Genomic DNA, 12,245 nt, shown 5'->3' with positions numbered 1-12,245 from the left:
AGACAGGTATGAACCTAATAGATCTGCTTTTATATGTTACTTGGGTTTTTGTTTGTTTAGTTTTTGTTAATTTTTTTCTGTTGCAGTTTTTTATATTTCTTGACATTATATGTTTAGTGTTCGATTACAATGTGGTAAATGGATGTTTTTTTCCCAATTTATTTGGCATTTTAGATGCTTCCTGTACCTTAATAGTCATCTTCTTCTTTGTTTAGAAAATTTTTTATTTATGATTTCATTAATAAATTTTCTAGACTTATTTTGGTGTTAGTTTTGTTCCTGAGTTGTTGTTTAATGTATGGATTTGCAGAGAGCCTTGGCTGAGTGTTGCCTCTTTTACTGACCTGTTTGATATGTTCAATGCTAATGTTGAAAGCTGGGAGAAGAGGTGGGCAGGAAGAGATGATCTTAGTAATCTACAAGGAGACTTTTTCATTAGCGGGGTTGAGCTGCTTCTGGTGTTTAGTACAGTACTAGAGGGAACTGTGAAAATCACATTTGGGATATCAAATAGTGTGGTAGATCTATGGAAATGTTTCCTTGTGTTCTTTCAGGCATGGAATGTTGGTGAACAGGTACTATGTGCCCAAGTGGGGGCTATGATACAGGGATGAGGCAAGAAAGGAAGGGCAAGTGGGGATTGTCTGCAGTATCTTCAGGAGGCATGCACAAGGGGAGAGGTAATTTCCACTAGTATTCTTTTCCAATGGTGAGGACTACTTCTATTGTGTGCCAGTTGTAAGCTCAACTGATATTAGGGATTGCACTAACAGTGAGGTAGGCTTTTGGATAAAGAACCCGTTCTAGCCAGGCGGTGGTGGCGTGCACGCCTTTAATCCCAGCACTCGGGAGGCAGAGGCAGGCAGATTTCTGAGTTCGAGGCTAGCCTGGTCTACAGAGTGAGGTCCAGGACAGCCAGAGCTACACAGAGAAACCCTGTCTCGAAAAACCAAAAAAAAAAAAAAAAAAAAAAAAAAAAGAACCCGTTCTACTGTCAGGCATGGCTTGCAGGTAAACAGTAGTATCTTTTGATAATAAGGGGCTTAGTCAACAAGATGAGTTTATGAAGTGCAACCAACTCTGTTTTTGAGATTACACAAAGTCCACGTGAACAAACATCCTATGACAAAACCCAGTTATCAACAGCCAGTCAAGGTACAACAGCAGGGTTTAGCTACATATAGATAACTAATAAACCTTAAAGAGGAAAAATAAAGTTATCCTAACCATCATAGTTGTCAGAAGGTTTTGTCCCCTGGTTTGTTCTTGCCAATTATGACAGACATGCTGTTTCTAAAAGAATTAAGTTGCTGACCTGTATGTTAATGCCCAATCTTGCTGTAACTACAATAAATACTCAGCACCCCTAGACTTGGTCTCTCAGTTTGGACCTGATGTGAGATTGACTGGTGCGAATTCTTGTTACCGAGCTCATAGTACAGACCTTTATGTATTTGCATTGCAATAGGTTCTTGGTGGTCTCTGGGGTGCCAGTGAGTTGAACACAATATCTTGGTGCATGGACTGGAACCCCAAAACACTCAAGAATCCCAGCTGAAGTGTTGAAAGGTTGCCTGTTAATATGTGTCATTGTTGACAGGCAGTGGTGGTGGATTCCTTTAATCTCAGCACGTAAGAGGCAAAGGCAGGTGGTTTTCTGAGTTTGAGGCCAGCCTGGTCTAAAAAGTGGGTTTCAGGACAGCCAGAGCTACATAGAGAAACCCTGTCTCGAAAAAACAAAAAAAATAAAGAAACAAAAACAAAAAATAACCAAAAATATATACATTACTAATATTTTCATCAGTCTATTTTTAACTGTTTAAACATGCATTTCCTTTTAGTAAAATTTAATTAATGTTGCTGTTTGAACTGGCTCACTTTATGTTTATGCAAGGTGAATACAGAACTGCAGTGATTGCATAATTCCTTGCAATAACTTCAGTAAAGAACTGTGAGTTCATTCTATCATTTTTGTTTCCTGGTTTATTTTTGTAGCAGAGTGAGGTTCTTAACATGTAACTTTTGCTGTCCTGAAACTCATTTTATAGACTGTGCTGGCATCCAGCTCAATGACATACACCTGCCTGTACCTCTGTGACTAAAGACATGAGCAAATACACACCCTTTGCCTATCACTTTTCTAGTTAGTAATTGTTCACACATTTTTTCAGATGTTTGCTCAGTACAGTTGATCTGTTTCCCCTGCATATCCCTCTCAATTGCCATTTGTCTTGCAAGGCTATAATCTATTCAAAGGGTTCAGGAGAGACACTGGTGAAACCCCGTGTGAAGGGTTCAAGAGTCAATATTTCAAGTTTCTTCTAAACTGACATGGTGATTATATTATAATTTGTGTGTCAGAAAATAAGTGGAGGAATCACGTGAATTATAAGAATATATTGTCTAGGAAGCATAACTTTACATTGTAGTGATGTCAGTATTAGGCTTTCTGTTGTACACATTTATCGGATATTTTAGGACGCAGTGACTTATGATGATGTGCATGTGAACTTCACTGAGCAAGAGTGGAATTTGCTGGATCCTTCCCAGAAGAATCTCTATAAAGATGTGATGCTTGAGACCTACTGGAACCTCACTGCTTTAGGTAAGACTATGAAGGTTTTTTGTTTTGTTTTGTTTTGTTTTGCATCTCCAAATAAGGGAAAGATGTTTCTTGGTTACTGATGATCATCTCTTATTTCAGTAGAGAACAAGTAATATTGAGTTGAATAAATCAGGTTCATTGCTGTGAAAATTCAGAGTAACTTGAATTTTGCCTAATTCCAATACCATATCATTCATTTTTTGGTACCTTGGTTTCAGACTATAATTTGGAAGCCAGTCATACTGAAGAACAACATCAAACTTCTAGAAGTCATGAAAGGTAATTTTAATGTTAAACTAATGCAAATATGCCTGTGAGAAAATTTTAATATTATTAGGAAGCACTAAAGGAAAGCAAGTGTGTAAAATATCAGTCTCTTTAATGTGGCTATGATTATAATATTCTTCCAAAACTGTGTACCTCAATGTCAGTTATCTGATTGGTGTTTGCAAGGCAATTGCATAAGAAAGAAGAACAGGAAACAATGCCTTAAGTGATTCCTTTATTTGATTTTTATCTCCATTAGAACTATATTGTGGAACTACCAATTTGTATAGTCTCATAATATTTAGATGTTGCAAATTGAATAATGATAAACATGTATCCATAACTTTCTAATAAGCAAATAGTCTATGATAAAGTTCGGGATACTCATATACTTGTAGTGAAATTTCTAAGTTTATGGTGAGGTCATTTTATCAGAGTCAAGAATGTTGTCCTGGAGAAACATTAATCATGTCTACAATGAACAAAAAGTCAATGTGTGTGAATTCAATGTGAAAACCTTTCATTTGTTCTTCTTTTTTGCTTTTTTTTTTTTTGGTTTTTTTTTTTGAGACAGGGTTTCTCTGTGTAGTCCTGGCTGTCCTGGAACTCACTCTGTAGACCAGGCTAGCCTCGAACTCAGAAATCCGCCTGCCTCTGCCTCCCAAGTGCTGGGATTAAAGGCGTGTGCCACCCGGCTTGTTCTTCTTTTTTAATGGGTGTATCAATAGTCAGAATGGATGAAACCATGTGAGCATAGAGATACTAAAAGAAACAACATACATCTATCTACTTCAAAACAATAAAAAGATATGTAGTATTCTGCCTTTGGTAGAATTTTTGAATTGATAAATGTTAGTAATTAATTGGTTTTCTGACTTTACTGGGGATATCCCCAAAGTCACACTGCAGAAAATCTCTGTTGGTACTGGAAATATGTAAATTCTTTTGTTAAACCTTGGTTCACAGTGATGTTGTGGTGTGATGCACACTACAGCAAAAACTAAGAATGCAATCAGTGTTTTAATGCTCTGAGTAATCCCATATTTCTTATGACATGTAAAAACCATCATATAGAAATCTCATATAGAAAAAGGATTCTGTAAATGTGAGCCAGGTAATAAATATTCTTACCATCACAGGTATTTTCAAAGAAATAATGCAACCCACAGTGAGCAAGTACAACCATGAACATCAAAGTGATAAAACCTCAAGATTTGAGTGTTCTTTATTATTAGACCAACTGTAAAATTTATTCATATTGATAAAATGATTGATCAGGCTAAAGAATGTGGTAAAGCTTTCACATGTGCCTATTACTGTTGCAGGCATGAAAAAAGTTATGCTGGAGAGAAACCTTATTATGAATGTAACCAAAGTAGTAAAGCCTTTTCAAGGCACAGTCATCTCCAAAGACATAAAAGAACACATATTGGAGAGAAATCTTATGAATGTAATCAGTGTGGTAAAGCCTTTTCATATTATAGTCATCTCCAAAGACATAAAATAACACATACTGGAGAGAAACCTCATGAATGTAATCAATGTGGTAAAGGCTTTAAACAACAAAGTCATCTCCAAATGCATAAAAGGACACATACCGGAGAGAAACCTTATGAATTTAATCAATGTGGCAAAGCCTTTTCATATCACAGTCATCTCCAATATCATAAGAGAACACATACTGGAGAGAAACCTTATGAATGTAATCAATGTGGTAAAGCCTTTTCAAGTCACAGTAATCTCCAAAGTCATAAAAGAACACATACTGGAGAGAAACCTTATCAATGTAATCAGTGTGGTAAAGGCTTTAAACAACAAATTCATCTCCAAGTGCATAAAAGGACACATACTGGAGAGAAACCTTATGAATGTAATCAATGTGGTAAATCCTTTTCATGTCACAGTCATCTCCAAAGTCATAAAAGAACACATACCAGAGAGAAACATTATGAATGTAATCAATGTGCTAAAGCCCTTTCAAGTCATAGTCTTCTCCACATACATTTAAGAACACATACTGGAGAGTAACATTATCAATGTAATCAATGTGGTAAAGGCTTTACACAAAAAGTTCATCTCCAAAGACATAAAAGAAAACATACCAGAGAGAAACCTTAGTCATGTAGTCAATGTGGAAAAAACAATTTATAAGTGAGAAGGTTCCAAAGACATAAATGATCACATACTGGAGAGAAACTGTTTGAATGTAATTCAGATAGTAAAAGCCTTTTCACAAAGTTTTTGTTTCCAAAAGCATAAGAGAACCTATATTGGAAAGAAACCAATGAATGTGATCATTGTGGTGAAAGCCTTTCCACAAGGATTTTTCCTAAAAACATAAAAGAACCCATATTTGACAGAACTATGAATATAATCCTTGTGCTAAAGCCTTTGCATGTCCCACTAATCTCGAAAACATAAAAGATCCCACATTGGAAGAAACTTCATGAATGTGATCAATGTGGTAAAGAGTTTTCACAACTTTAGCATCTCCATTGTTATAAAAGAACAGGTACAAGAGAGAAACCTTATGAATATAATCAGTGTTGTAAAGCATTTGCAAGTCACAATCATCTGCAGTGACAGGAGAGACCACATACCAGAGAGAAACCTGCTTGAATATTAACAATGTGGTAAAGCCTTTGCATGTCATAGTTCTTTACACACACACAAAGAAATCACATTGGAGAGAAGCCTCATTAATGTAATCACTGTGGAAAAACTGACAATTCAGTTTTATCTGAGACTACATCATAGAACACATTCAAGAGAATGACTCAGTGTCATCAAGGTGCTAAGCCCTTGCATGTCACAGGAATCGCCAGATCCATAAAAGAACGCATACTGTAGAGAAAGTGCATGAATGTCATGAATGAGGTAAAGTCTTTGCATGACAATGTACTCTCCAAATACTTCAAGTGGCACACATTTTAGAGAAACCTTACAAATGTAACAAATGTGGAGACGCCTGTGCCTATCACTGTCATCTCCAAAGACATAAAAGACCACAAATTGGACAGAAATCTTGTGAATGTCCTCAAGTTGGAAAATCCTTTATATGCCACAGTATTCTCTGAATACAAACATCAACACGTACTCGAGAGAAACCTTCTGAGAGTAATCAATGTGGTAAAGCATCTGTATGTCCTAATCCTATTTAAATGCATGAAAGAATTTATAGTAGGAATAAACTGTGGTGATTTGAATATGCTTGTCCCTAAGAAGTGACAATGTTAGTATGTTTGGCCTTGTGGGAGTAAATATTACTGTTTGAAGGAAGTGAACTCCTATGGTGGTGGTCTTTGGAGCTCTGGCCAGTAAAAAACAGACTCTGCTAACACTCAGCTGGAAGACAGTCTCTTCCTGACTGCCCTCTCATGAAAATGCAAAACTGTCAGCTCCTTCTCCAGCATCATGGCTGCCTGCAAGCTGACATTCTTCCTGCTATGTTGGTCATGAACTAAACACTTGAAAGTGTAAGACAAACCCAATTAACTATTTGACTTTAAAACAGTTGCTTTGGTGACAGTGTCTCTTCTTAGCAATGGAAATTCTGAGACAGAAGTTGGTACCCCAGCCTTAAGTATTCTTATTGGTAGGCCTGACCATGCTTTTGTTGGAAGCAATGTGGGTTTTTAGACTTTGGATTTGTACATGTATTAAGTGGAACTTCATGTGCCATCCTAGTAGAACACATATGTACTAAGGGTGGGTTGAACTTTTTATATAGTTTTTATAATGTTTTGCTGAAGAATGTTGCTCTGTTTTGCTCTCATCTGAAGGTAAAGAGGTTTATTTTGTTAATTGCATTGACAAAGGAAGTCTCAGGAAAGCCAAGCATAGCCTTTGGCCTGTGTTTACTCTCACAGTGATTGTTTTGATCATGCTTAGTAATCTTAGAAAGGAAAAATATGAAATGTTAGCTTCAAAGAGAAAATCTCACCAGGAAGTTGAATGAAGCTAAATCCTGTGATCAATGGAACCAATGGTACCAATGGTATTAAAGAAATGATGGTATTATGACAAAATTCCACCTACTTAAACATATGGATATGAAGTTGTATGGATGAGAACTGTATAATGTTAGGCATTATTATTAACTGGTTATTGTTTTTATGTGGACATAAGAAGATACAAGTATGTGTCAAAGTGTAAATTGATGGATTGTCAATACTATACTGGGTTTTCAATTTAAAATCTAAAAGGATATAGGACATACTTAGGTCCAGACATGGTGATACACACCTTAAATCCCAGGAGATGAACATCAAGCAGATCTCTGATTCAAGTCATCCTGGTACAGAACAAGTTTTAGGAAATGAAAAGCTTAGGTATGGGCAAAGTGTTACACACGTATTACTCAACATTCAGAAGACAGAGCCATGCAGATCTCTGAGTTCAAGGTTCATCTACAGAGCAAGTTCAAGCACAGCTGAACTTAGGCAGTGAAGTTGTTCAAAAATAGAAAGCTGGTGATGATGTAATATAAGAAGTGATGTTTGGGCCCCAGCAGGCAGAGGAACTCTGGAAATTTGTTTATGTGGCTCTGCTTTATAGGGGAAAGAATGGAAGGGACGACTGAGACAATTGATGCTGGTTGGCTGTAGTTAGAAAGTTAGTGGGAATGAAGAAGAAACTAGCATTAGTGAGGTAAAATCTTGTGGTAAGTGTTTTCTGAGAGGACAAAGAAGCTGTGCTCCAGAGATAGCCAAGGTTGTACCTTCCTGTGCACTTGGAGTTGATCATGTGTGAGAATCACCGAGGTGGTATTGCTTTTTAGGCATAAATGAATCTGTCATGCAGAGCAGCTAAGGCTTGGCTCTGTGAAGGGAATGTATGAGAGGAACACAGTGAATCTTACTAACAGCAGAAGAACCCAGCATATTGAAGATGTCAGTCCCATGGGATGAGCAGAGAGAACAGCAGCTGCAGTTGAGTGGAGTCAAGCAGAACCTAGAGTGCTACAGAGGGAAGAGCTGGAGAAGTGACCCAATCTCTTTTGGGGAGTGCAGCTGATCATGTGTGGATCCCAGATACTGGAACAAGAAGCTGTAATATTGAAGTTACCTTTGAAACCCTAATATTTTGAGACTCCAGAGCTGTGGGATACCTGCTCTGGAAAACTGTTGCAGGGAATAAAACCAGCCAAAGAGAAAGAATTGTGCTGCAGTGAGCAAAGCAGGAAGGAGTTGGAGATCTGAAGAACCTTTGACATCAGACATGGAGATGCAGAGTTTGGAGATTGCATTGCTGGCTTTTGTTCTTCTTTTGGCCCAGTATTTCCTCACAATGGCATTTAGAAATGGCGAAGTACGTTCTGCAAATTTGAATGGATATGATATGCTGTTTGTTTTTGAAGATATAGGGGATTACAGTTACATGATTGTATAAAACTCAAAAGAGACTTTGAACTTGAGGAATTTGTTGTGTCTTTCTTCAATTCTTTTGATTAATTTTGTTAAATATCTGTTTTGCTACATTTTAAAATGACCACATCAGCTTGCTCCTTTGGTCCATCTGCTTGGAAAATCTTTTTACATTCCTTTACCTGGAATTACTGCCTATTCTCAATGTGGAGCTATATTTTTGTATGCAATTGAAGGATCAATTTTATTAGCATCTATTCTGTTACCCTTTGTCTTTTTACTGGTGAACTGTGGTCATTGATACTGGGAAAGTCGATAAATAGTGATTGTTAACTCCTTGTATTTTGTTGTTGCTGCTGCTGCTGGTGGTGCTGCTGGTGCTGGTGTTGGGGTATTTGTGTACTTTCCTTTCTTTTGCAGATAATACAAGGTTATTTACGACCTGAATTTTCATTTGTATTGGTAACTTCCTTGAAGGTCATCTGCAATTTTAAAAAATCTTCATTTATATGTTTATTGGCTTTTGACCTTTGTAGCTTTTAGTATTCTTTCTTTGTACTGGATGTTTTGATTATTATACAGGAAAGAGACTTCATTTTAGGGTCCATTCTGTTAGGTGTTTTCATGATTCTTTTACTTTGATAGGTACCTCCCTCCTTATTTTGGAAGTTTTTCTTCTAAGATTTTGTTATCAATATTTTAGGAGAATATGATCTAATATTGTTTTTTCTCTAGTCCTAGTATCCTTATATTTTATCCTTTCACAGTGTCCTAGATATTCTGGATATTTTATGTCAGGTAGTTTTAGATTTAACATTTTCTTTGCTTAATATATCCATTCCTTCCATTGTATCTTCAGTGCTTGAGATTTTTCATTCATCTCTGAATTCTGTTTGTGAATCTTGCCTCCGTAGTTCCTCTTTGCAGTCTTGAAGTTTTGTTTCCATTATTCCCTCAGTTTGTGATTTTGTTATTGTTTCTATTTTCCTTATAATCTTCATTTGTTTTTCTTGGCTTTATTTTTTTTTAGACAGGGTTTCTCTGTGTAGCCCTGGTAGTCCTGGAACTCACTCTTTAGACCAGACTGGCCTGAAACTCAGAAATCCACTGCCACTGCCTCCCAAGTGCTGGGATTAAAGGTGTGCACCACCACTGCCCAGCTCTTGGCTTTATTTATAAGATTTGTTGGTTTCCTCCACTTTTTTGTTTGTGTTTTCCTGGCTGTCTTTGAGGTGTTTATTGATTTCCTCCAATTGTTTGTGCTTTCCTCGATTTCTTTAAGAGATTTAGTCATTTCCACTTTAAGGACTTCTATTATCTTCATACAGTTGCTTTCAAAGCCTTTTTCTTGTACTTCAGCTATGTTGGAATATTTAAGACCCTCTTTGGCAATATAAATGAGCTCACACTCATTAACCAGAGGGTGATAAATGTTCCTCCTTAGTACAGAATCAAGTACCAACATCATGGAATGGGATGTGGCTATAACTTCTGGAATTGAAAAAGTCTATTTTATGTCAATGTACTTGATATATAATAGTTTGTGTCCACACAATTAAATTGGACAGGGAGGCAACTGATGCACTTTTTAAATAAGTTACTTTGTTGAGATGATGGTTTTAATGGCATCGCTTCCAATCACTAACCCTGGAGTCACCAATACAAAAAAAAAAAAAAGACATGATGGTGACAGGGTAATAATTTTCTAATTGCAAGCATGTCAGGTGAATGAAGACAAACTAGATTGATAGGTATATAATTTGGGAACATTAGCATAATCCAAGAAATATTGAATTTCCAACTTTGGAGATACGGCCAATGCACTTTCAGTGTTAAGTCAGGTGGGATGATTGAGACACAGGCCATTGCCTGTAGCTGTGTGTGTCATATTACAGATCACAGAAGCTAACATTGCACATAGCAGCCAGGTATGTGCAATTAATAGTAGTAAATTAATGCCATTTTCTCTGCAAGGAAACCATCTATCTGCTCTTTTTCAAACTCAGTGTAGATATATATTTTTTCAATTCTGTTTCTTTTTTCCCTTTTTAATTAAAATTATAAAATTTTTTACATTCCAAAGTTGCCCTCTTTCCTGGTACCTCTTCCCTGAGGTCTTTTCCCCATCTTCCTCCCTGCTGCCTCTGAGAGGTTTCTCTCCCACCTGCCCATCCACTGGGACCTCACCTCCACCAGGTTCCCTTTTCCCTGTGGCATCAAGTTTCTATAGGGTTAAGTGCATCCTCTCCCATTGTGGCCAGACAAGGCAATCCTCTGTTGCACACATGCCCAGGGCCATGAACCATCCCCTGTATGCCCCTTGGTTTTTGGCTTAGACTCTGGAAGCCCTAAAGTGTCCAAGTTAGTTGACACTTGTTTTTCCTATGGGGTCGCCATCGTCTTCACCTTCTAAAGTCTTTCTTCTGACTCTTCCATATGGAACATTTCACCATATATTAGATAGATGGATAGATAGATAGATAGATAGATAAACTTTTAGCCATACTAATGAAAGGACACGGAGACAATATCCTAATTACCAAAATCAGATATGAAAAGGTAGACATTCAATTACATATATCTTCTCCTCAGTACCTCATTGTATCTTCTCCAAAATTAAACATGTTGTCTGTCACAAATCGCCGGGCAGTGGTGGTACACTCCTTTAATCCCAGCACTTGAGAGGCAGTGGCAGGTGCGTTCCTGAGTTCCAGGCCAGCCTTGTCTACAGAGTGAGTTCCAGGACAGCCAGGGCTACACAGAGAAACCCTGTCTCGAAAAAAAAAAAAATCTGTCACAAAAGAAGCCTCATCAGATACAAGAAGACTGAAATATTCTCATGCATCCTATTAAATCAGTACAGAATAATCTGGATTTCAATAATAACAAAAATATCAGAAAGCCACATACTGAACAACTTTCTATACAATGATAACTTGCTAAGGAAAGAAATAAAGAAAGAAATAAAAGACTGGACTCTAGAATTCAATGAGAATGAAGACACACCATAACAAAACTTATGGGACACAAAATATCATGGCACTAATTGCCCTCATAAACATACCAGAGAGACCCTACACAAGCAACTTAACAGCATTATCAGAAAGCTTTAGAACAAAAAGAAGCAAACACACTTAAGAGATGTAGACACCAGGAAATAATCAAACTCAGGGCAGATGTGGGTCCCTTGTTCTGGAGGGTGTCTCACAATGATCTCCGGCCCAGTACAGGACAGGGTTCGAGCAGGGAGGGGAGATTGCCTGCCTCCATTGCTGCCTCTTCTGAGTTTCCACTGTTGCAGCGCAGTAACTCCCAGGTGCTGCACCGGTCTCCATGCTGAGCTGACTCGGGCTGGGCCAATAAGGAGCCAGCTAGCTGGCATGGAGGCAGCTTGGTGTCCCAGGCAGGTTCTGGGAGAGCAGATCTCTTCCCAAGTGTTACAGCTCTTGCTACAGAAACTGTCAGACACCCACATGATTCTCGTACACTTTACTTCCCCTGAATAGAGCCCTTATATACAGTTTCTGGGTGGGTTAGGGTCAGTCAGCAGATAATGCCTATTAACTTGTTCTGAGAGCTTGGAGATACCTCATCTACTTGTGGGATAGCCTGGGGCACTGTTCCTCCTGACTGATGGCCACAGACCTTTCTGTGGGCTCTGGAGGGCTGAAGCTAAATGAAAAGAACCAGGGCCTGGAACCAGAGCTGAACACCTGCCGTCCAATAAAGGTCTGGGGTTCAAGGCCTATGGTCTACCAGGCACCCAGATGCTTCTCACTGTCCACCTCCCCACAGGCAAAAATGAACCACTTAGAAACAAAGAGTACAGTACAGAGACTCAACAAACCAAGAACTAGTTCTTTGACAAAATCAATATGATAGAAAAGCCCTTAGCCAGACCAACCAGAGGGCACAGAGACAGTATCCAAATTAGCAAAATCAGAAGTTAAAAGGGAGACATAACAAGAGAAACTGAGAAAACTTCTGAAAATCATTAGTTCTTTCTA

The 12,245-nt window shown here is 38.0% G+C and overlaps 1 protein-coding gene across 1 annotated transcript in view; it reads left to right on the top strand.

Annotated features, from left to right (window-relative positions):
- LOC143433985 (uncharacterized) overlaps nt 1–5,131 on the top strand; it is a 29,862-nt gene extending 24,731 nt beyond the window's left edge. The window contains exons 5-6 of the mRNA XM_076928145.1: nt 4,383–4,754; nt 5,127–5,131. Coding sequence (XP_076784260.1) covers nt 4,383–4,754; nt 5,127–5,131 — 377 coding nt within the window. The remainder of the gene's footprint in view (nt 1–4,382; nt 4,755–5,126) is intronic.
- The last annotated feature ends 7,114 nt before the right edge of the window (nt 5,132–12,245 follow it).

This window comes from Arvicanthis niloticus, assembly GCF_011762505.2.
Source record: "Arvicanthis niloticus isolate mArvNil1 chromosome Y unlocalized genomic scaffold, mArvNil1.pat.X SUPER_Y_unloc_2, whole genome shotgun sequence".
Taxonomy (NCBI): Eukaryota; Metazoa; Chordata; class Mammalia; order Rodentia; family Muridae; genus Arvicanthis; species Arvicanthis niloticus.
The sequence above is the reverse complement of the archived record's forward strand: the minus strand, read 5'-3'. Positions and strand labels throughout refer to the sequence as shown.